Source organism: Macaca mulatta, chromosome 19 (genome assembly GCF_049350105.2).
Source record: "Macaca mulatta isolate MMU2019108-1 chromosome 19, T2T-MMU8v2.0, whole genome shotgun sequence".
Lineage (NCBI taxonomy): Eukaryota > Metazoa > Chordata > Mammalia > Primates > Cercopithecidae > Macaca > Macaca mulatta.
Genome location: NC_133424.1, coordinates 18,954,176 through 18,978,775, shown reverse-complemented (window position 1 = coordinate 18,978,775; position 24,600 = coordinate 18,954,176). Strand labels below are relative to the sequence as shown.

The following is a 24,600-nucleotide window of genomic DNA, read 5'->3' as shown; positions in this document are numbered from 1 at the left end:
AGGTGGGGCTAGATGGGGGCGTGGGGGAACATCAGACCACAGGGTGGAGGGTGTGGTGGCCGAAGGCCAAAAAGGGAATCTGAGACAAGCTACCAAAAACCAAAACCAGCTTCCATTTATTGATGGGCCCTACCCCCTGACGTCCTGGGGAGAGGGGCCCCCCAAAGAGCCCTCTGGGACAAAATACAAATGGCAGGAAGGGTCCATACAGAAAAGAACGTCTCTGAGGTCCTTGCGTTTTTAATAAAATGGTAAGTCTTTCGTGTGGGGCCTCCCAGCTGGGCAAGCCTTGATTGGCCAGGAGTCCAGGTGCCCGAGGTGTGACCTCAGCCCCTCGCCCTGAGCAGGGGTGCTGGGCAGAAGCCTAGGCCCGCAGAGGCCCGGGGCTGCCGCCCCATCACACGCTCATGGTCATCCCTGGCGAGTACTGCGGAGAGAGGAGGGGGCAGCGCGCAGGGGCCGAGTTTAGCTTCGGAAGAGGCTGAGACCCGCCCCCAGGGACAATGGGGGACAGGGCAGGGCTGGGTCCTGGGCAGACGGGTTGGGGATAGGAGGGAACGGGGGAGGGGCGATGCGTGGGGAGGCCGCCCTGGGGCGCGGGTCCCGGGGTGGGGGCGGATGGCATCGGGACGGTGAAACAGGAGTGGGAGGTGGTGGGGTGTGAGGAGAGGTTAGGGAGAGGGGAAGTATGCCGCGGCCGCCCCCCCACCTGGCCCGCCGCGGTCACGGTCTTGCTCTGGCCCCCCGGCCGCCCCGCCGGGGCCTGCCCGCCAGGCCCCTCCGGCCCGACGCCGCCGCGGGGGGGGAGTCGACGCAGTCGCTTACGCTTTCGCTCGGGAACGGGTGCAGGAAGGTCCCGGCGGCCGCCATCTCGCCGTCGTCCCGCGGGGTGCCCGGGGCGTTGCTCAGGCCGGCCACGGCGCCGGGAGAGCTCTGGGGGTGGCCGCGGTCAGCGCGGAACTCCCTGCCCCGCCCCCCGCTCCCACCCCTTCCCGGGTCCCCCGCCTCCGCAGGAGCGCAGCCCCCTTACCTTCGGCAACCCGTCCATGTCGCCCGAGCCTGCGGACCGACAGACACGGGTACCGGCTCAGACGTGCTGACGCCAGGACGCCAGGTCCCCCAGCCTCCAGGGGCCGAAGACCCTCGCGAGCTTCCTCCGCCGCTGCGCCCCCACCCCGCACAGCCCGCCAGGAACCCCGGGACTGAGGCCAGGTGGAGGGTTGGGCCTGGGGGGAGGGGCGGTCAGTGCATCCCCTGGTTTGGTCGCTGGATCTCGCTCCAGGTGGGGGCAGACCCTGTCACTGAGTGGTCCCCGGGGGACTCAGGGCGCCACTAGACACCTCCACCTGACAGGCGGGCTGACTGGCGAGGGGAGGCAGCCAGGGAGCGCACGGGCCCGGAAGGCAGGAAGGCAGCGTGGGCAGGAGCAGGGACGCCCACTCACCCAGGGATCCGTTCACATGGTGAGGCTCCATCGCGCTCATGGCGGCCATGGGGCCCTCCGGGCCAGGGCCGAGCGGGAACTGCAGGCATGAGGACAGCGTGGGTCTCGGGCCACCCATTCCCTCAGTGGGGTCACCGCCTCGAGAAGCACCCCCGCAAGCCCCCACTCACATTAGCCCTGCCAGCGCCCGGCCCGATGGGGTTCATGATAGTGTACATGTTTTCGCTGGAGTTAGTGGAATCTGGGGGAGATCAGGGGACAGGAAGGGTGCCAGGTGTGACGGGGTTTCCCCCAACCACACCCACCCTAGCACACCCCGCCTCTGCCTAGGCCATACCTCCAGGGCTAGGCATGATGGGTGTTCCAGGGGGCCCACCTCCTCCTGGGGGTCCCTGCACACAGGAGACAGGAACCGTGAGAAATGGTCCCTCATCTGCCATCCCACAGCCCTTGCCCAGGGGTGGCCCAGCCTTGCTCAGACGTACCGTGTAGCTGCCGGGGGATGAGGAGGAGTAGGGGATCTGGGGACAGGGGCAGCTGTGAGCAGTCAGCCAGGCGGCTCGCCCAGTGCCCCTCCCACCCCACCCCAGGCCTGCCCACCCAGCCTTAGGCTCACCGAGTTTCCACTGGGGCTGGCCCACGGGCCACGAACTCCTGGGCCCCTGGAAGAGACGGTGGGTGACAGACTCCGGGGCTAGTCCATGTGGATCACAGCCCCCACCACGCACCCCCCACACCCTGCTCCACTGTGTCCCCAGACAGGCCACAGAGCAGATGTTGCTGGAAAAGTGGCCACCGCGAGCGGCCAGGTTCCAATCTCAACCCATCACTGGCCCCGGAGGACTAACTGCTACTTCAGGCCTGTCTCCCCTCAGTGGCCATGAAATAAACAATATCCAAGACTGTCCTGAGGATTCAGGGCCTGCCCCAGCTGACCCAGCCATGAAGCTAGTGGTGGCCTGTGAACTGCACACTCCGGGGGTCCCCGAGGGTCTTACATGTTCATGGCAGGCAGGCCTGGGCCAGTAAGGGAGTTGGGTGGGGGCCGCATGCCACCTCCATAGCTCTGCGGAGGCAAAGGGGCTGTGAGGGGCAGACCGGGGACAGCCCGAAAGCCCCACCCACCAGGGCTCCACTCTTACCTGGGGCCCCACGCTGGCCATGCCCCGAGGAGGCGTCACCCTCTGCATTGGGCCGCCCATGCTTGGATGCCCTGGGGTGGGGCAGAAGGAAGGGGACTCGGACCTGGACCATTACCCAGTGTGGACAGCAGGGAGGCAGCAAGGTCAGGGCTCTGAGAGCTGGAATTCTGATTGATGGGGGCATAGGGGCTGGAGCTTCCCTACTCACCCTGGGCTCTTGCGGAGGGCTCCATGGCACCAGGGAGGAGGGGCTGGGAGCCGGGGAGGCCTGCGGGGGGCTGCAGAGGGGGTGCGGCGGCACTGAGTGTGGGGTGCTCTCTCCCCGGCCCAGCTCTTGCCCCCCTCCCATCATCCCTTTCTCACCTGACTTGGCATCCGCAGGGCGGGCCGGGGGCCCCCTGGGAAGCGCGGTGACATGAAGGGCTGGAAGAGGTGGGTAGGGATCAGCACCTCCCCCCACCCTCTGGCTCCCAAAGCTACCCCATTCCTGCTATGCTGGGGGACCCCCGACCTGGGGAGCCCCCTCCTCCAGAACCAGTCAGCAAAGCCTGGCGGTGCCAGCCGGCCAGGACATCATGGCTTGGGGGCAGGAGGGGGTGGCACTGGGGGAGGGGATGTGTGTGTGTTAGGGGCAGGCACCACAGCTCCTTACCTGACCGGGAGGCCCCATCATGGGGGCGTTGGGGTTGTGGGGGGATGGCTGGGAGCCCGAGGGGCCCTAGGAGGACAGAACCAGGTGGGTTGGGGGGAATGAGGTCCTACTGGGTTTGGCTGAGGAGGGGAGGGGCTCCATGGAGGCAGAGGGGTGGGCCAGCCTATGGGACAGGGACCCTGTGGGAAGGCTTGAGGGCAGGACTCAGGCACCAGTGGTCACCAGGACCACTGTGGCCACTGCATCCCCAAGCACCCTGTGCACACGCATGTACAGGCCAAGCGTGCAGACACCCACCCTCCACTGCACTCGGGCCCTCCCTCGCTGGCCCCTGAAAGGCCCACCTGGGCACACCTGCGACACAGAGGACCCTCCCACCCATCTCCAGCCTGCCGGCCTCATGACCTCTGCCCACGTGGGACCCTCATCCTCAGACGCATGTTCACCCAGAGTTGCGGGCCAGGGGACTCCAGCCTGGGCCATACCTGGAAGAAGCCAGCTGCCATGGGGCCTGCGGCCATTGCGTCACCTGGGGCCATACTCCCCATCACAGGGCTGGGGGCAGCTGCAGCGCTCTGTAGGGGTGCGGGAAACCGAGAGGGCCAGGTCAGGGCACTTAGACACTTCCTACCTGGGGTGTGCCCCCTCCTCTCTGCAGGTGGCTGGCCCCATGGGACAGCCAGCTGGCATTGGTCAGTGAGCACACTGGGGTTGTTGCCTGAGGATCTGTGGGTCTGAAGACCCTGTAGGACCCAGGATCCAGTGCTGCCCCCATCTCACACAGACCTGCCCCCGACTCCAGACCCATCCCAACGGGCCCTGCATCGTCCTGGCTGGCAGGACAGCTCAGCTAGGTCCCCAGCTCTACCCAGGACACCCCAAATAAACATACACACAAATATACCGGCAGTTTCAAGAGCCTCCCTGAAGGCTTTACCTTAGAGCAGCTGTGGACCCCTGCCCCACCCCACCCTGCCCATCGTCCAGGAGGGAGGGGGAAAAGCAGGATTCTGGGGTGGGGTTCCCTTCCCCCAGCCTCTCTCAGATGGAGAAGGGGAGAAGACACGGTGCTAGAGGGGGCTTCCTGTATCTGCCAGAAATTCTGGTGGCAGCCCAGGCCTGGTTGGGGACCAAGTTGTAGACCTGTCTGCTATGGGGCCTATAGGGTCTGGCAGGGGGAAGGTGGGAAGGGGGATGTGAGGTGGGGAGGGCGGCCCGGTCTATGAGGGCAAAGGGACACCTCTGGGGACAGGGAGGGGAGAACTTCTCTCCCAGCCTCTGTCTGTATGGTCCAGGCCAAACCCCAACCCCCAGAAACAAGGAGAGGGGCTCTCTCTGGGGTTGGCCCAAGCCAGCACATCGGGACGCTCAGGTGTTTGTGGCATTAACTGATGCCACTTGGGCTCAGAGAAGTTGAGCACTCTGCCTGCAGTCACACTGCGTTTCCTGTCCTCAGGGACTGCTGAGAGGGGTCCCCTGCCTAGAGCAGAGCCCCAGGAGAAATCCTCCCTCCCCGTGTAGGGCTGCGGGCTGGCCTCTTCTCTGAGGTTAGCCTCAAGCCTCCCGCCAGGGTCCTAAGCTGGGGGAGGGGGTGGAGGAAGGAGCCCCCTAAGCTCACCATGACGGAGAGCACTCCCAAGGCCCAGAACAAATCCTTCGAAAGCCCTCGTGCCCTAGGGCCCCACTCCTGTGCCACTTTCTCAGTTACAAACTGCCAGGTCCCCTCTGGGCCCCCACCCCACCCCCTCCCGCAAACACAATGGCCTGGAGCAGCTGCGCTCCCAGGCGGCCCCTCTGGTCCACTCCCGGAGGGTGGGCAGGGGGCACCTCTGAGCCCTGTGTCTGTCCACCCCACAGGGAGGGGGTTCTCTCGGGCCACAGCGGGTGCCTGAGCGTTTCCTGGTCGCAGAGGCTCCACCGCAGCCTCCCCCCGGCCCCTGCGCCCCGCAGCTTCCCAACTCTAGGCTCCGAGGAGTTAATCCCGGGCGGCGCGCCCTCCCTGGCGGTTGGCCCGGGCCGGACCCCCTACGTCAATCATCCCTGAAGAGCAGCCGGCCGGCACGCGTTGCCATGGCGATGGGCTGGGCGCTCCGGCGTTTCCTGGAGACGCCAAGGTCGGCCTGGAGCCGGGGAGGGGCGGACAGAGCACCCCGCTCAGAGGGCGGGAGAAAGGCACGAGAGGAAGGGGCCACCTCTGTGCGGGTTCGGCAGGCAGGGTGCCCCCAGTGAGAGTGAGAGCAACGGAGGCGACGGCACGGCATGACGAGTCCCCACGGGGATTCGGTCACCCCAGGGCTTGGGCAGCCTCCGCCCTGGGCCCTGCGGTCTACACTCCGCGCCGGTGCTGCCATGGTAACCGCTGCGCGCCTGGAAAGCGCGTTCTCGCCGACTCGCCAGCTCCGCCCTCCTGGCCCGGTGGGGGCGCCCAGAGAGGAAGCTAGACCCAGACGGCAGGGATGGGGACAGAGTCGCCCAAGTCCACAGCTCCAGACACCCCCGGGGCCCCAGACCTAGCGGGACTAGGACAAGGGGACCCACACACGAGCAGTGGGACACCGTGGGGGTGAACAGCAGGGACGCCAGGAGGGCTTCCGCGTGCCCAGCTCCCATGCAGCGTGCTGGAGGCATCTTCAGAGACATGGGCGCCCCACCCCTCAGGCCGCCTCTGCCTTGCTCAGACCTGCCCTCTGGCGCGCAGGGGGCAGGGAGTGGGCGGGACTGGCGTCCCCCAGCCGCCCACCGGCAGAGCCGGCACCTCCCCCTCAGACCCAACAGAGGGGGCCAGGTGGCCCAGCGCACAGGATGAAGGGAAGGGCTGCCATCTGCTGCCCCATGACAACAGGAGGCTGCCATCCCCTGGTGTTAGCCAGGCAGAGCCTCTACTCCAGGCAGGCCTCTGACCTTTTCTAACCCAGAAGGAAAATGACAGCAGAGAGGGAGTGGGCAGCTCCAAGTACCCGGCAAGGTCAGAAACTGTCCTAGTGCCTGGCCCATCAGGCACCCCCACCGGGGCTCCCCACTCAGAGGAGCAGCAGTGACCCCCAACGCACATACGGCAAAGGAGGAGGAAGGCAGTGAGCTTCCCCCATCTCTAGGCAGGCTCACAGGAGGGGCGGGGAAATGGCACCCACCCAGTACCCCGAGGAGGGTGGGAGGGCTGTGGGGACCCTCAGAAGCGTGGTGCAGTGAAAAGAGCTTTCCCTTACTCTGTGAATGACCCTGGACCAAGGGGAGGGTGGAGGGACCCCCAGAAGTGGCCAAGAGCCTGAGTGGCAGCGGCAGCTCTTCCTGTCAACGCCAACTACCACCATTCCCAGCCCTCCTCTAGCTGTGCAGCCCCCACCCCACCTCCCCAGCCACCCAGCCACAGGCCCAGCAGACCTCCCACCCTGGAGTCCCCGAGTCCCTGGGGCTGGGACTCACATAGTCCTGGAAGGCCTTGGCCTCGCCGGAGTGCTCGCAGGCCTCTCTCCGGTCAGGCGCTGCACAGTACAGATCCCAGAACACACTGTGGGCGGCAGGGGTAGACGGTTGCTCCACGTGACCCCCTCAACCCCCTTCCACAGTCCACCCACAGCAGCCCAGCACGCACCACCACCAGGAGTGCAGGAACCCGGGGGGCTCCCCCAGCGTGATGTTCTTCTCCCATCGGATCTGCAGGGAAAGGAAGGTGGTGAGGGGGTGGCCCTACCTGACCTTGTGCCACCACGCAGCAGGGTGCCCAGAGAACATCTGGGCAGGGATGGAGTGGGGAGGGAAGGGTAACTGGGTGGGCAGAGGGCCCCAGGATGTGTGGCAGGTCCCGACTGGGCATGTGGACCAGATGCCTGGATGCCAGCCCGGCCCGGACCCTGCCGAATCCTCAGTTCCCAGGGCCATCAGAGTGGCAACGCGGGCCCACCCCCTGGGTCCCCAGTGGAAATGGAGGAGGCCCCTGGGGTGTGGGTGGGGAGGGAGGGCCAGGCTGGAGGCAGCGGCTTACCTCAGACAGGAAGGTCTGGGCTGACTTCTGGGCACCGATGTGCAGCAGGTACTCATAGACGTATAGCGCCAACCTGTGGGGGCAAGGTGGTCCAGGGGGCTCAGGCTCTCCAAGGCAAAGGCCCGCCCCAAAGCCCTTCCACCTCTCAGGAGGGCGGGTGGAAAGATGGCCTCCCCACCAGCTGCTCAGCAGGGACAGCTCATAGTTATCCATCCACGTCCTACAGGCCCCTCCCAGGCATCCCTGACCCCCAATTCCAGGCCGAATTCGGCTGTGTTCCGCACTCCCTCGAGGACCAACTCCTTGCCCTGTCCTGCCAGCACTGTGACTTCAGAGAGGCCTCCGTGCTGGGGAGGACTTCTCCACAGAGGAGTGTCATTCCTGAGTATGTGCGGGGTGGGTACGACCAGTGGGCACCCTGGGCCATGTAGTGTGCTCAGGGCCCACACCCAAACTCATCCCCAACCTTCCCGGCCCAGGACGGAAGGAGGGAAGGGGCCCTCCCCCTGACATCCCCCCCATTCCCTGGACCCCATCTCTTCCTTAGGGTCGCTGCCCATCCACTGTGGTGGCCTCAACCCTTCCTGCAGACTGTCCCCAGTCAGTGCTGACCCTGGGGCAGTGTGTGGGGAATGGAGGTGGGGGGCCAGGGGAGGTAGGGCCCGCAGTGCCACGTCTGCAGTGGTGCCACCCTACCCAAACGCCCACAGGGCTCTGCACAAGTCCCCAGCCTGCCAGGGGACTGTCCCCAGCCCCTGGACTCACCCTCTCAACCACTGCATACCCCAAGAGCTTGGACCTGGGCCACCCTCGCCCAGCCAGGTGGCTCCAGCACGGCCCTCTGCAGGTCAGGGAGAGGCCGGACTGTCCACCCCACTCCAGTCCAGCTGCCACACCAGACAGCAGAGGACAAAGCCCTCATCCAAAGCGGCGCCCAGTTCTGTGGTACCAGCCCTTCTGGACCTCCCTGGAATGAGCCGCCCCCTCTCAGAGTTCTTGTACTGCCCAGCTAGGGACCCACGAGGGTCTGCTGGGGGTTGGGGCACTCTTGGATTCAAGACAGGGTACCAGAGGGCCAGCCTGAGGCTGAGCCCTAGAGGCGAGAAGCAGGAAGGCCTGGGGGCCCTTCCAGCCGCCTCCGGCTCAGCTGCGCCGCCCTCTCTGGCTGCCGGCCCCATCCTAAAATAACCTTCCTTTGACTCACACTCTGCTCCCTCTCAGTCAGGCTGCTCCAATCCCAGCACCCACCACCTATCATGTCCCCCAGGTCCCTTTCAGACTTCCAACCCTCTGGTTCCTGCCCCGGCCCCTAGAGAACGTGAGGACTTCCTGCCCCCACCTGGTTTTCAAGGGCACTGCCCTTGCCCCAGATCTTATCCTGCCTCCCCTCCTTCATTCATTCACTTCTTCATTAGTTCCTCCAGCATCCATGAAGTGCCTTTTGAGCAATGCACACCCCCAGCCCGTCCTGGAGGCCACGTTCTTGAGGGGAGAGACAGAGACAGGCAATACCTGTCAAGAGAGGTGAGCTCTGTGGCAGGCTGGAAGGCGCTGAGGCTACGGAAAGGCAAGTGGCACGGCATCAGGGAGGGGAGGCGGCCCAGGGCGGGGTGCACCAGGCTCACACTGTACCATGTGAGCTGTGAAGGCCACCCCAGGAGCAGGGATGAGGCGGGACACACAGCGCCCAGTGGTCAGCCCTGCATCATCACACCACTCTTCGAGAGTGCCCCCAGCCCAGATCCTGCTAGATCCTGACCTCACACCCCTCCAGTCTCCCACACCAGCTCTTCCTCCACTTTCCTGGCCCCACGGCCTGCACGCCCGCCTATTTAGCTCACTTCTGTGGCACCTTGGCCCATCTAGAGGCTTCTGAGCCTTTCCCTGTGGCTAGTGGCTGAGAGGCCTGCGTCCATCAGTGGAAGGGGAGCACACAAGGCCAGACTGGGCAGGTTCAAGGGGCAGACCGACCAGCCTGGGGAGCCCAATGCCAACTCACCCACCAGGTGCGGAAGAGAGTTTCCACCCCAGGCACTTGGGGGTCAGAGCAGGGGGCATGAAACGCCAGAGTGGGGTAAGACAGAGTTGTGGGAACGCTGGTGAGCTGCCCCAGGAGGGCGGGGGCAGCGGGAGATCCTGCACAGGCTGTATTCTGAGTACCCCACACCCAGGGCACGGCTGTCCAAGAGGCCCAGGGGGAGTCCTGAAGAGGGGGCTGCCAAGGGTTCTACCTGCCTTGTCTCCCATTCCCTGACTGTCCCCATGAGCACCTAACCCAGGAGGTGGCCCCCCCAGAGCCCACCCCGCCCTCTTCTGCTGTCCTCCTGCCTCCAGCCCCGTTGGCTACCAGCTCTGTCCTCTCCTCTGCTCTCCCTGTGCGGCCACCCGTCCTGTTTTGATGATGCCTTCAAGTAGGGGCTGTCCAGAGGATGCTATGGCCTGACCTTCCCCACACTTGGGATCCACTGATCCACTGTCCACTTGATCCACTGACCCAGCCTCGACACCCTGAGCCCCCATCCCTTCAGCTTGGCCTTTACACACACATCCCATCCAAGGAGCCTCTGGTGGTGTGTGCACAGGCGTGCACCTGCATGAGATCCACCCAGCTGTCCCCAAACATCACTGCATTTAAAAAAACACTGAAGGAAATCTGATTCAGGCCCCTCTCCCCACCTCCACTGCACACCTGAGGCAGGCCACCCACCGTCTCCCACCTGGATTATGACAGAGTCCCCTCCAGGCACTGCTCCCCCAACCCCCACGTTCCTTGTGCAAACCCTCCTGTGCGCTGCCTCCCCCCAACCCACACACTGGCTGCTCTGCCACCCCAGGGCCTCTGCGCACTGTTTCCCTGCCTAGGGCACTTCCGCCCAGAGATCCAGTGTCACCTATCAGGGGCTTCCCTGTCACATGGAAGCCCACACCCTGCTCCGTCTCCCCCTCTGAGAGTCTGTCTTCGCCCCCGATGGAATGTGGCTTCAGGCGGGGTGGGGACTCGGAGTCCGCTCACTGTGACGCCCTTACAATGGAGCTGGGCATCCTGGGCCCCGAGTCACCCCAGTGAATGAACAAACCGGCCCGGGGACCCCCTCCTGGGATGCCGGGAGGATCAGGCGAGCCATGGGGTAAGCACTGATGAAGGCCAGCAGCTATTCTGTCCACACTGAGGATTTGGGAATTTCTCCTGGGAGCGATGGGAGGCCAGAGGAAGTTTCTGACTTCGCTGATTTCCCTTCCACATTAGTCCTTTTATTTGAAACAGGATTCAGTCTCCAGGGAAGAACTGTGGGTTGTTATTGTTTTGTGTGAAAAGTTTTGAAGCCTGGCTGTTCGGCCAGGGAGTTTTGGGACCTACAAAGCCCTCCCCTCCCAGAGGACGGCTTTGGGGGCCAGGTCTGGGGGCGCCACCGGTTGGGGCCCTGAGCTCAGTTATAGGGAAGGGCTCTGGATGCAAATCACCTGTGCCCCCTACGGGCCACTTGCCCTGGGTCGGCACAACCTCTCAGGGCCTGCCGCCTACGAGGGCTCCCTGTGCCACACGGGCAGGTGGCCAGAAACGAACACGGGGAGGCACCCGGAAGAGCAGCAGGCAGCCCTCCCTGCAGAAAGAACACAAGACCCGGAGGACATGGGGTGCCTGGACCTGGCGCGAGCATGAGGCTACACAGGGAAGCAGAGCCAGGATGGGGTGCTAGCTAGCGCCTGGTGGCCTGAAATATACCACAGCTACCTCCATAATGACGCGAGTTACCATAATTACCGAGAATGGCCACAATGGGTGCTCCCTGCTCAGCGCCCTCCTGAACACAGACGCTGCTGGGACAGGAGACACCTGCCACTTACGGCTTTCTGTCACCGTGCCATCTGTCACCAGGTCTCACTGCTGTCCCCAAAGGGACCCTCCAACCCTTGCCATTCTCCCTCCCCTGTGCCAACCCTAAAGGCCGGGCCTTTGGCAGCGTCTTGGCAAAGTGGCAGCCTCTCCTTACTACCCTCCACACCTGCCCCTCATAGCCATTTCCAGCCAGCGGCCAAAATGACCATGTCCAATTGTGAATCCCATCCCTGGCTTTCCTGCCAGGCTGATGAACAAGCCACCGGCATCCACGTGCTGGGTCAAAATCAAGCCTGGGAGAAGGCCATGGGCTGCCAGGCGACACCAACCATGGCTGTGATTCATGGACCTCTTCTCAACCTGCCTGGCAGCGCTTGAGTGTTGAAGGATATACACACCCCACTCTTGTTGCGGGTGGCCTATTCAGACCCCAGCCTCCCTTGGCCCACTCTGCTGCCCCCGTACTCCGCAGTCACCACCATCTGCTGCAAGCCCCCGAGGGCAGGCACCCACCAGGTGCTCGGTCCCTTCCTGGAGCCAGCTGGCCGAGACCTCGTGTGAGCCGGGAAGGCCTGTAGGCTCCAAGGGCAGCCAGAAGGGGCTCAGGATTGGGGCCAGAGAGAGAAGGAAGGAGGCATGAGGCTCAGTGCAGGAAGAAAAGTGCAGTGCTGCAGAGTCAAGGTTTGGAGCAGCGTGACCCCTTCACCCCATTTCACAGAGGAGAAAACCGAGGCCCAGAAGCAGGAAGTGGCTCGCCTGTGGTGGATGCTTCCTGAGAACCGAGTGGCTGCACCAGTGGGTGCTCCACCTACGGGCTCCTACCCAGTCCTTGCAAAGATCCTGAAAGACGGGTCGCCCACATTTCAAATGAGGAAACTGAGGCCTGGGGCTGCCTCTTAGAGCTCATCTGTGCCAGAGAAGCTGAGTCCTCATCAGGTGGCTTCCTCTCCAGGGCCCTGGTGTCCCTTTCGGTGAAATGGGGGGATGCAGCCATCTGGTGTTCTCCAGGCTTTCTTTGATAGCGGAACCTCACCTCCAAACCACACTTACACGAGACCCTCTCCGTGAAATGGAAGCACACGGGCTGGCTCTGGCCAAAGAAGGGCCCCGCAGCCTCCCCACTGGCAGCTGAGGGACTTCCGAGAGCCTTGAGTCCCCAGACCAGTGTCCCCAGAGCACCTCTGCTGGGCAGGTTGGGGGGTGGGAGGACAGTAAGGGAAGGGGGCCAGGAATGCAGCTAAACCCCTCACCCTACCACTCCCAGCTCAAACCTGTGAAATCTCTTCCTTCTTACTTGGGTCCAGGCTGCCATCAGCTCTCTTTCACCGTTTTTTTTTCTTTTTGAGATGGAGTCTCGCCCTGTCACCCAGGCTGGAGGGCAGTGGCATGATCTCAACTCACTGCAACCTCTGCATCCCAGGTTCAAGTGATCCTTTCACCTCAGCCTCCAGAGTAGCTGAGATTACAGGCACCCGCCACCACGCCCGGCTAATTTTTGTATTTTTAGTAGAGACTGGGTTTCATCATGTTGGCCAGGTTGGTCTCGAACTCCTGACGTCAAGTGATCCACCCACCTTAGCCTCCCAAAGTGCTGGGATGATTATAGGCGTGAGCCACCATGCCCGGCCTCCCCGGCTGTCTTTGAGACAACTGTGTCCACATCCCCAGGGACTCCCAGCCTCTGTTCCTGACCCCTCCAAGCCCCACTCCACCTGGGAGCCAGAGCACACTTCTGCACACACAACCAACTGTGGCCCATCTGGCACTCTTGCAGGCTGCCTCTTCCTACACCTGGGCCCAACCTCAGCTCCTTTTCCTGGTCCCACCTCAGGGCCTTTGCACTTGCCGTGCCCTCCACCTGACATCCCCTCACCCTTCACTATATATCACCCACTTTGCTTTCTCCTGGTAACTGGATACCTGCCTCCCTGCTGGGGTGGGGGCTTCTTCAGGGCCACTGACCCTGCCATCCCGACCAGACCCTGCCTTCCCGACTGCCACACCCTGGGACACCCAGGGCAGATATGCTGAACCAGTGAACGATCCTGATTCCCACTGGGTGGGTGGTCGCCTCCAGAGCCAGCAGCTGGCTGGAGACACACAGGAGACAGACCAGGGGTCCGGGGTGACCATGGCAGACACCTCCTACTTCCAACCTGAGCAGGAGCCAGAGGCCAGTTTCGAAAAGTCTTTGGGTTTGAGGGTGCTTGGAAACGGAGCTCATCTTCCTAACTGCACACACACAAGGGAGGCCTGATGGTGCAGCCATTTGCCTACCACCTTCTGGCCAGAACAGCCTCTTCTCCAAAATGACCCAGAGGCTGGGCAGAGGGGACAGGCATCTTTGTGGAGGGGTGGGGTATCCCAAGTCAGCCTAGGCAGAAGAGGTAGGACGGGGACACTCAGCCAACGTCCGGGGCTCCTCCCTCCTGGCCTGGCCCTCAAGGCGGGTCCTCATGGGACCCCTCCCTGCTGACCCAGCCTCCTCTCTGCTTGGGTGGCCAGTCCCACACCCCGGGTCACTCCAGGTGGCTCAACTTCAAGGATCCTGCAAGTCCACCATCAGCTATGACAAGACTCCCCTCCTCCTGGGCACTTTTTTTTTTTTTTTTTTTGAGACAGAGTCAGACTCTGTTGCCAGGCTGGAGTGCAGTGGTGTGATCTCGGCTCACTGTAACCTCTGAGTCCCGGGTTCAAGCGATTCTTCTGCCTCAGCCTCCCCAGTAGCTGGGACTACAGGCGCCCACGCCCAGCTAATTTTTGTATTTTTAGTAGAGACAGGGTTTCACCATGTTGGCCAGGATGGTCTCTATCTCTCGACCACCTCAGCCTCCCAAAGTGCTGGGATTGCAGGTGTGGGCCACCACGCCCGGCCTCTGGGCAATTTCACCAACACTGCAAACTGCCCCGTGCCCTTCCTGCGGGACGGTCACAGCTCCAAGCACCTTTCAAATGCTCTCCACCCGGAGAGCACACTCGGCTGCCTCCCCACCCCGAGAGACCTCAGCCCCACCACCACCCTTCCTCCATCCGCACAGTGGAACCTGCCCCTACCAGCTTGAGAGCGCCTGGTACCCACCGCCTGGAGCCACGCCCAGAAAAGAGGGGCCCTCAGTATGCACTCTTCGGTGGTATCAAGAGAAGGGCTCCGTCGTCCCCACCCGCCCCCGGACTGTGAACCGTGCGGCTTCCCCAGGGGCCCCACACAGCTGCTGGGGCCAGGGCAGACAGGTGGCCGCGCGCCCCTCCAGCCGCCCTCCAGGTCTTCCCCAGGCGCCCGGGGTCCCCGAGCCGACACTCTCGCTCTTTCCGGAAAACTTCGCCGACCTCGATCCCCGTGCGTCCGCAGCCTCGGGCACCCACGTCTCGGGGAGGCCTCGCGACCCCCGAGTCCCGCTCGGGGATCTCGCGCGCCCCCTCAAATCTCGCGCCCTCGGGTTTCGCGCACCCCCGCCAATCTCGCGACCCCTGGAGCCGCTAGGGTCTCACCCGTTCACTCCCGTCTAGCGCCCCTCGGGTCGCCCGTCACCCCTCAACTCCGGTGACCCCTCGGGGTCTTGCGCGCCCCCCGCCAATCTCTTGCCCCTCGGGGGTCGCGCGGCCCCGCCAATCTCGCGACCCCTCGAGCGCGCTCAGGTTCCGCGCTCCCCGCCGCCCGCGCCCACGTGCCCCGCGCGGTGCCCGCCCGCGCCGGAGCCCACGGAAGAGCGCGGACGCCGAGCCCCGCCCCCGGCCCCGGCCCCGCACTCACTTCTCGCGGGCTTGGCTGTCGGAGGGCACGGCCGAACCCTTGCCCCCCTTGGCGTACATGCTGCTCCGCGCCGCCGCCGCCGGGGCCCACACCTGTCAGGCGGCGCCGCGGGCCGCGCTCGCCGTCGCCATAGCTACCCCGCGCCCCGGGCCTCACCGCCCCGAGCCCCGGGCGGGCACCGCGGGCATCGTCCGCGCGGGGGAGCTCCAGACGGCTGCAGCGGCGGCGGCAGCGGCGGCTCCAGCTCCGGCCCCGGCCGCAGGGTGGCTTTTTTTTCCTCCCTTTCCTCCGCGCGGGCTGTTCCGGGAAACGCGCGCTCCCCTCCTCCCGCCGCGCGCGCCCCCGCCCGCTGCCTCCCCGCCGCCCGCGGGCGCCGCTCTTAAAGGGGCGATGGCGGGCGCGCGGGTGGGTCCCGCCGCCGGGACCGCGGGCCAAGCGCGCACGCGCAGTGCCCATTGCAGGGGGTGGGGGCGCGGCTACACACTCCCGGGTCAGGATCGGGGACGGCCACCCAGGGACGCACAGCTGATCGCGGCTGCACACGCGCGCGAGCACACGTTCACTCACCTCATGGAGCCAGCCACCCAAATTGTACACCCAGCCACACACATTTGCAGCGACACTTAACATAGCGCTTTACACAACAAAAGTATACCCCGCTGCTGGAACGACTGCGGATAGCCCCATAAAGCCTCAGGCAGTGACACTGGGTGTCTCACCCTGCAGAGCTACCCACACTCAGCACGGGTGGGAACCACCGCACACACAGCCCGCCCAGCGACACACATACACTGCCACACACCCAGCTCACAGTGGCCGTCCTGGAACAACTAAACACAGGCCACCGCACGCAGGCACCCAGCCTCACGCAGAAGCACGCTTATGCAAGGCCATGCCACAGCTTCCAACAGCCGTGGACAGAGCCCACGCCGTTAACTCACAGTCACCTTGGGGCGCACTATTGCGGCCTCCTGAGAACCACACCCTACCTAGCTCCAGAGTCACAGGGCCTGCGGGCACTCAGCCTCCCGCCCGAAGTCACACAACACAGACACAATCCAGACACACAGAAACAAAGTTCCTATAATACCCAGGTTGTGGGAGCCACCCGGCACCACCCTCAAATAACACCCGGTTACAATACTAGGTGCTGGGTTTGGGCTTCTCTGCCTCGGTGCTGTGAGCTGTAAATGGGATGCATCCCACCTTTGTCTGCGGGAGTCAGGGTGCAGGCAGTGGGTGCCCTTTTCCCCTTCTAGGACCCTTCATCCCCCCACCAAGGGTGTTCAGAGAGAGTGGGGGCGGATACTGAGGCAGGGACCCCCGCAGGGCACGGGTGTCCGCGTACCAATGGGTCGTGTGTGGACAGGCAGGGTACGGGAAGGCGGTGCAGTTGACTCTAGGTCTAGATGTTTCTGTGTTTGCCACGGCTATTCCTTTTTTTTTCTATGTGTGTGCTAACACGCGGCTCCTGTGTGAGTGCACGTGTGCATCCTTGTGCGTGGGGAGCTGGCAAACACCCAGTAAGTGATCGCTGTCTCGGCGACTGTCCCTGGGTGCGCGGTGGCAGTTATGGGTCCGAGTCGGGCCAAGCTGCCCAGTGAGGTTGTGTGCACAAATGTGTGCCGAATGTGCACGTGTGTGCCTCCGCGCGTGGGTAGGCCGCCAGCTCCCTGGGAACTGTGTGTGGCTGTGCGGTCATGTTTCGTGTGTGTGTTTGTGTGTGAATGTGTGGACGTCTCTCGCTGCCAGCTGACCCCCAGATGCCTCCCCGATAGAGGCCGGCCCCCCAGTACGTGAGAACCCTTCCGCCCCCACCCCAAGCCTTCTGGCCGGCGGGAAGTCGGGAGCCGCTGGGGCTCCAGACCCGCGGAGAGGAAGGGAAGGGCAGGGCCGGCCCCAGCCCCGCCTCCTCCCCGAGGGGCCTCGGCGCGGGAGGGGGGACGCCAGCCCTTCTCACTTCCTGTCCAGCCGGCCGCCCCCTCCCCCAGCTTCCTCTCCAGCGGGCCTCCGGGCCCCGGCTGCGGTAAGGAGGGGCTCGCACAATTCCGCAGGGCCTCGGGCTGGCGACGGCCCGGAGCCTGGGGGGCCACGGGAAGCATGGGCTTCGGCGTCCAGGTCACTCTCATCCTAAAGACCGCCCCCACCACTGCCCACCCAGCGCCTACCCCTAATGAAGCACAGAGAGGGTGTGGCTCACCCAAAGTCACACAGAGCCTTGGTGTCAGTCGGGGCTCCCAGGCCCGGCAGATGCCCCTCCTGGCACCCCGAATTTAACCTCCCAAAGCTCCGTGGCTCACCAGGGCCCCGTGTGCCCCGGTGGGGTCCCTCGCCCCGTGAGCCACGGTTCCTTGGGCCAATGTGAGTCTTCACCCCATTAAACATGCATTGAGCGCCTTCTGTGTGCTGGGCTCCGGAGACCCAGCCGGTACACGTTGCTGCCTTTTAGAGCCCAGAATCTGATGGGGGAGGTGGACAGTCAAAAGCTGGCGAGTCAGTTGGGGCAATTTCAGGGAGTGCCACGTGCGTAAGAGGGAGGGGACCCCTGGTGACAGGACGGGCGACGGCAGGGTCGGCCGGGCTCCCGGGGGAGGGCGGAGGCGGAGGGAGGGAGGGAAGGAGGGAGGGAGGCGGAGGCGCCGGCGGCCCAGAGAGTTGCGATGGGGGAGGCGCGGAGGGCGGGAGCGAGGAGCGCGGTTCTCATGGCAACTGGGAAGGATCTCCAAACACAGCCTGGGCGCCGGCGGGAAAGTGCGAGGGTAGCGGGCCCTGGGTCCCACGCGGCGTCGGGGAGGCTGAGCCGCGCTCACTCCCAACCAGGGCGCACGCCTTGCGGGGGCAGAACCGGCAGAAAGGGCCCCCTCACCCACGCAAAGGCCGGGCAGGGCGGGGAGGAAAAATTAATAACGGGGAGGGGGGGTGGATTTGAAAGACCTCGAAGTGGAATATTCAGACTGTAGTCACAGCAAGTGCTTAGGCCCTGAGGTGGGCACATGGCGAAGGCGCTGGAGGCAGGAGGCAGGGCCAGGAGGCAACCGTGGCAGGAGCAGTGGGAAGAAGAGGGGGATGATAGCAGGGAACGCAGAGAGCTAGACCACGCCCAGCGGGGAGGGGGTGAGATTTTTTTCTAAGAGCAATAGGGAGCCATGGAAGGGTGTGGAACGGCGAGAAGAGGATGGGATTTTAAGAAGCTCCATGGGAGGTCGCACATGGTGGCAGCGTGTGCCTGTAGTCCCAGCACTTCGGAGGCCGAGACGGGAGGATGGCTTGAACCCAGCAGGTGAAGGCTGCAGTGAGCTGTGATCGTGTCACTGCACTTAAGCCTGGGCGACAGAGGAAGACCCTTACTAAAAATTAAAAACATCTAAGAAGCTCCGTGGGGTTGCCAGTGAGATCAGGGTGGCACAGGGTGGGCAGGGAGGTTGCCCCAGTAAAGGGCTCAGGTAGACAGGGGGCCAGGGCAGGTCCTTGGCTGGGTCTGTGCTTCTTGGGGTGGACAGTGGTGAGTCAGCCACCACAGATGTCCCCTAAATACGGATCAGGGCCTGTGCCTGGAGGAGCCCCTAAGGAGAATCTGCTTTTAGGACAGGGGGGTTGCCGGAAGAAGGGGCCGACTTTGCCCTCACCCTGGATCCACCCTGCACAGTCCCACCCACAAGCCTTTGCGCTAGCGGTTCCTGCCGCCTGGAACGCTGTTTCTCTGGCTTCTGGCCTGGCCTACTGAGGCTCCTCCTTTGGCCAAGGGTTCCTCCTTGGTCCTCCTGGTGGAGAAGGCCAACTCCTCCTCTTCCTCTGCCTCCTCCTCCTCCAAGCCTTCCCTGGGCACTGCCCCCACAAGACTGTTTCCGCACAGTCCCTAGTTGGACTTGGCAGTATTCAGATGAAATAACGCATCCCGTCCTCAGTTGGCCGCCTCCGCCTTCCTCTGGGTCCTGTCTCCTTGAGGACACAGCAGTGGGGGGCCCACGAGCACTCCCGATTCCCGCAGAGGAGGCCGGGTTGGGTTTTCCTGCTGGTGGTTTTTCCTCTCCATAGGTGGCGGAAGCGGCCTCCCTCCCTCCTCCTCATTAAAGTGGGGGGCCCTGGGAGGGGCCAGGACCGGGGCTGGCGGCCCCTGCAACCCCTCCCCAGCCGTGCGTGGGAGGCGGCCACAGCTGGGAGCCGGGTCTGTGCTAGGAGACCGTTTCCTCTCAGAAGCTGTAATTATGGGTAATTTTCTAAATGCAACACAAAAATTAAAACCCAAACAACACCAGGGTGGGAGCAGCCACAGCAGCTGGTGAACACGAGGGTAGGCCGGGGGTGGTGGGGGGTGGGAGGAGCTGGGCCTTCTTTTTTTTTTTTTTTCTGAGACGGAGTCTCGCCCTGTCGCCCAGGCTGGAGTGCTGTGGCGCGATCTCCGCTCACTGCAAGCTCCGCCTCCCGGGTTCACGCCATTTTCCTGCCTCAGCCTCCCAAGTAGCTGGGACCACAGGCGCCCGCCACCTCGCCCGACTAATTTTTTGTATTTTTAGTAGAGACGGGGTTTCACCGTATTAGCTAGGATCGTCCCAATCTCCTGATCTCGTGATCCACCCGCCTCGGCCTCCCAAAGAGCTGGGATTACAGTCGTGAGCCACCGCGCCGGCCAGGAGCTGGGCTTTCAATCCAGGAAGGCTAGGGGGTGGCCAGCACGGGCAGCGGGGTGTTCAGCCAGCCTCCCTCTTTGGACAGCCAGCTAGGGTTTCTGAAATGGGGATTACACCCCAAGACTAGTTGCCCGGAGGCAGAAATTCACAGATAGAGACTGTGGGCCTGGGTTTGAACCCAGCTGTGCCGTGGCTCACTGTGTGGCCTTGACTGGGAGACAGCTGAACTTCAGTGACCCCTCCAAGCCATTAGGTCATGCCACCAATCCCACAGGGCTGCAACGGACTCCGGGTGACAGAAGGGATACAGGAGGGCCTGACCGAGGAGCCTCTGCCAAACCTACAACTTCCCACTCCCATGTCCGTCCTCCACAAAACTTAACCAAAGCCGGTACACTGCTGTGCTTCTAGCACCTTCTGTGGCTCCCACTGGCCACATATCAAAGCCCCACCCATCTGCCCTGCACTTGAACTCCAGAGTCAAACTAACTCTTGGGAACTGGTGCGTCCAGCTTCAATCATCTGGTAACGTCCTCCTGCCAGACCAAAGAAGGAGGCAGCATCTCTAAGTTTTCTTTTTAGAGATGGGGGTCTCACTCTGTCACCCAGGCTGGAGTGCACTGGCACAATCACAGCTCACTGCAGCCTCAGCCTCCGGGCTTAAGTGATCCTCCCACCTCAGCCTTCCGAGTAGCTGGGACCAAACGCATGTGCCACCACGCCCAGCCATCATTTCTTCTCCCCGTGTTACAGATGGGGAAACTGAGGCTTGTAAAGGAAACAAGGATGTCACGTGAGCGACCTATAGGTGATACCCCACCCATCGGAGTGCCTCCAGTACCCTGTCTGGTCTGGGAGACTCAGGGTGTCTCTTGGAAATCCCAGGTCTGGGAGGAGGGTCTGTAGCAGCTGCTGGTAGCTCCAGGTGCACGCTGGCTGCAGGCCACCCTGGGCCTAACCACATGGCTGCACTCCCCACCGCCAGCTTCTGCTTCTCCTCACCTGCAGCTTTCTCTGGCCAAGGGAATGCCCTTTCTTTTTTTCTTTTTTTTTTTTTTTGAGACGGAGTCTCGCTGTGTCTCCCAGGCTGGAGTGCAGTGGCGTGATCTCGGCTCACTGCAAGCTCCGCCTCCAGGGTTCACGCCATTCTCCCGCCTCAGCCTCCCAAGTAGCTGGGACTACAGGCGCCCGCCACCACGCCCGGCTAGTTTTTTGTATTTTTAGTAGAGACGGGGTTTCACCATGTTAGCCAGGATAGTCTCGATCTCCTGACCTCGTGATCCACCCGCCTCGGCCTCCCAAAGTGCTGGGATTACAGGCTTGAGCCACCGCGCCCGGCCTTTTTTTTTTTTTTTGAGACGGAGTCTCACACTGTCCCTCAGGCTGAAATGCAGTGGCACAATCTCTGCTCACTGCAAGTTCCGTCTCCCAGGTTCAAGCGATTCTCCTGCCTCAGCTTCCTGAATAGCTGGGATTACAGGCCCCTGCCACCACGCCCGGCTAATTTTTGTCTTTTTGGTAGAGATAAGGTTTCACCATGCTGGCCAGGCTGGTCTTGAACTCCTGACTTAAGGTGATCCGCCCACCTTGGCCTCCTAAAGTTCTGGGATTACAGGTGTGAGCCACCGCGCCTGCCCTGGGAATGCCCTTTCTAAGTGCATGCCAGTCTCCCTAAGGTCTCCAACAGGACTGAGCTTCGTTTCCCACGACCTCCCCTGCTCCTGGGCGCCCCCTGCAGGGCCCTTCCCCAGCTCCCATGGCCAGATACCCATGTACCCCACATTCTCAGTGTGCCATCCTGGGTCTGTTTTCTGGGAAATCAAACTGAGGTTGGGGGTGGATAAACACCCCACAAGGCCGGGTGTGGTGGGTCACGCCTGTAATCCCAGCACTTTGGGAGGCCAAGGCGGGTGGATCACCTGAGGTCAGGAGTTTGAGACCGTCCTGGCCAACATGGTGAAACCCCATCTCTACTAAAATCACAAAAAATTAGCCAGGTGTGGTGGTGCATGCCTGTAATCCCAGCTACTCAGGAGGCTGAGACAGGAGAATCACTTGAACTCGGGAGGCGGAGGTTGCAGTGAGCTGAGATTGTGCCACTGCACTCCTGGCCGAGGAGCCTCTGCTGAACCTACAACCTCCCACCCTCAGGTCTGTCCTCCCTCCCCCACTTCCACAACAAGATCGAAAAGACCAAAACTCTGTCAGAAAAAAAAAAAAAAAAACCAAACCCAAAACACCCCACGCTCCTCGCCCCTGAGTGGGACCCCTCTGAGATGAGCATCTACACTGTCCCCCAGCTGTCTCAGGTGGGTCTGAGCGCCACTCATCCACATGTGTCATGTCTGTTGGCAGTTGGTGTCCCCTGTAGAGCTCCTTCCCTTCCTGTCTCACGTCCCATTCCCTACCAGGAGCTTCCTGGGGTCACCTCCCAGGTACCCCCTCATCCGGCCTGATCCCACCTGGCCTTGAATCCTCAACTCAGAGCCAGTTACTGAAAGCCCCACTATGCACCCAGCGCTCTGCTTCAGTGCTTTCGCTGAACCTCAACCAGTTGCCTTCGCAGCCTCCACCTCCCGGGCTTAAGCAATCCTCCCACCTTGGCCTCCCAAGTAGCTAGGACCACAGGCATGCGCCACCACTCCTGGCTGTCATTTCTTCTCTCCATGTTACAGATGGGGAAACTGAGGCTCATCACGGCATCAAGGGTGTCCTGTGAGAGACCCATAGGTGGCACCTCACCTATGTCTGAGAAAGGTTCAGAGCAGCAAAGCAACTTGCCTGGGGACACACAGCAGGGAGTGGAGGCACCAGGTCTGACTTCGAGGTACCCTGGCAATGCCCATCCCTCACTTTATCTCTCTAGAGCGCCAGCCTCTGCCTCCTTCTCCTTTTTTTTTTTTTTTTGAGGCAGAATCTCATTCTCTTGCCCAGGCTGGAATGCAGTGGTGTGATCTCGACTCACTGCAAACCTCCGCTTTCCGGATTCAAGCAGTTCTCTGACTCAGCCTCCCGAGTAGCTGGGCTTACAGGCGCCTGCCACCATGCCTGGCTAATTTTTGTATTTTTAGTAGAGACAGGGTTTCACCATCTTGGCCAGGCTTGTCTTGACCTCCTGATCTAATGATCCACCCACCTCGGCCTCCCAAAGTGCTGGGATTACAGGCCTGAGCCACCTCGCCCAGCCCTCCTCCTCGTTTTTTAGAGACGGGGTCTCACTCTGTCACCCAGGCTGGAGTGCAGTGGTACAATCACAGCTCACTGCAGCCTCAAACTCCTGAGCTCAAGCGATCCTCGCAGCTCATCCTCCCGAGTAGCTGGGACAACAGACACGCACCACCAAGCCCAGCTAATTTTATTTTTTGTGTGTGTGGGGGGGTCTGACAGTCTGACTTTGTTTCCCAGGCTAGTCTTGAACTCCTGGCTTCAAGCGATCCTCTCGCCTCTGCCTCTCAAGTAGCTGGGACTGCAGATGCATGCCACTGTGCCCAGATTCAGTCTCTCTTCTTATTGGTGGAAGAAAGATTTCCTGTGATACCCTAAGGTCCATCCCTTTCGGGTCTTTTCTTCCCTTTGGCTTAACAACACCACAGAGTCCACACTTGCTAAGTACCTGACATTGAGCATGTTTTGACATGATTATGTTAAAGGCATCCAGGTCATCCCACCCCAGGGCCTTTGCACGGAGTTTTCTCCTGGCCGGGATACCCTTTCTACAACTGTACACCATGGCCAGCTTCTCTTCATCCTTCAGGCTTCAGCTCCAGTGACACACCCTCAGAGAGGCCCTCAAACCTCCGTTTGGATTATATTACCTTGTTGGATCTTCCTGGATACTTTTTTTTTTCTTTGAGATGAAGTCTCACTCTGTTGCCCCGGCTGGAGTGCAGTGGCGCAATCTCAACTCACTGCAACCTCCCCCTCCCGGGTTCAAGCGATTCTCCTGCCTCAGCCTTCGAGTAGCTGGGATTACATGTGTGTGCCACCACGCCCGGCTAATTTTTGTATTTTGTTTTAGTAGAGACAAGGTTTCACCATGTTGGCCAGGCTGGTCTCAAACTCCTGACCTCAGGTGATCCACCTGCCTTGGCATCCCAAAGTGCTGTGATTACAGGTGTGAGCCACTGCGCCCAGCCGAAATTTGTATGTTTTGTTCAGGGCTGTGCCCCTAGTGCTTATAACACTTTCTGGCATACAGTAGGTGCTCAGCAAATATTTGTTGCTGAGCAAATGGACTAAAGATTATCAATGTCCCTTCTGTGTGGCCTAGGGAGTTGCCTGCCTTTGCCAAGGGAGCCAGCGCCTGCGGTTCCGAGTATAACCACTTGAGGGCAGCAGAGACTCAATATAGCAACTCCTGAGAGTCCCAGCAGGTCCTGCCCCAGCACCCCCTTGAAGCCTCCCTGAGCTAAGGACCCCAAGTGTCCGCGGTGGAATCTAGTCTGCCTCTCTTGACCTTGCCCTTGCTCCCAGGTCGGCTTACAGATGTATATCTACATATTTCTGTACTGAATTATTTCATGGCAAGGAGGAGACAAATGCAGAGAACATCACCCAGTCACATCACACCCCCAAAAGTCCTGTCCCCATTTTGAACTCCCCCCGGCACATTTTTTCTTCTTGTTTGTCCATGTTTTTTTCTAGAGAGGCCTTCTTTCACTAGCCTGTTTAAAACTGAACCAGGCTGGGCGCGCTGACTCACGCCTGTAATCCCAGCACTTTGGGAGGCCGAGGTGGGCGGATCACTTGAGGTCAGGAATTCAACACCAGCCTGGCCAACATGGTGAAACCCCGTCTCTACTAAAAATACAAAAATTAGCCAGGTGTGGTGTCATGCACCTGTATTTCCAGCTACTCAGGCGGCTGAGGCAGGAGAATCGCTTGAACCTGAGAGACAGAGATTTCAGTGAGCAGAGATTGAGCCACTGCACTCCAGCCTGGATGACAGAGCGAGACTCAGACTCAAACAAAAAACAAAAACAAAAAAAACTGAACCAGGCCAGGCACGGTGGCTCATGCCTGTAATCTCAGCAATTGGGAGGCCAAAGAGGGAGGATCACGTGAGGGCAGCAATTTGAGGCCAGCCTGAGCAACATAGTGAGACCTCTTGTCTCTACAAAAAAATAAAAAATTAGCTGGGTGTGGTGGAGCCATGATTGTGCC

At 61.8% G+C, this 24,600-nt stretch overlaps 2 protein-coding genes across 51 annotated transcripts in view; one reads left to right on the top strand and one right to left on the bottom strand.

Moving 5' to 3' along the window:
- Window positions 1–90: 90 nt before the first annotated feature.
- On the bottom strand, window positions 91–17,330 carry SSBP4 (single stranded DNA binding protein 4). 50 transcript variants are annotated; one of them, XM_015123299.3, is made up of 18 exons: window positions 17,010–17,330; window positions 7,221–7,293; window positions 6,831–6,892; window positions 6,662–6,746; window positions 3,724–3,813; window positions 3,239–3,304; window positions 2,950–3,009; window positions 2,795–2,864; window positions 2,587–2,657; window positions 2,443–2,510; window positions 2,061–2,106; window positions 1,930–1,965; window positions 1,782–1,836; window positions 1,615–1,685; window positions 1,445–1,523; window positions 1,031–1,059; window positions 710–933; window positions 91–427 (listed from the first exon to the last, which is right to left on the bottom strand). In XM_015123299.3, exons 1-17 carry the CDS (start codon window positions 17,192–17,194, stop codon window positions 724–726), a joined length of 1,356 nt encoding a protein of 451 aa, XP_014978785.3. In that variant the 5' UTR covers window positions 17,195–17,330; the 3' UTR covers window positions 91–427; window positions 710–723.
- The window catches only part of LRRC25 (leucine rich repeat containing 25), a 26,904-nt gene continuing 19,004 nt past the window's right edge, over window positions 16,701–24,600 (top strand). The window contains exon 1 of the mRNA XM_077978481.1: window positions 16,701–16,835. The gene's annotated coding sequence lies outside the window, so the exon portion shown is untranslated. The remainder of the gene's footprint in view (window positions 16,836–24,600) is intronic.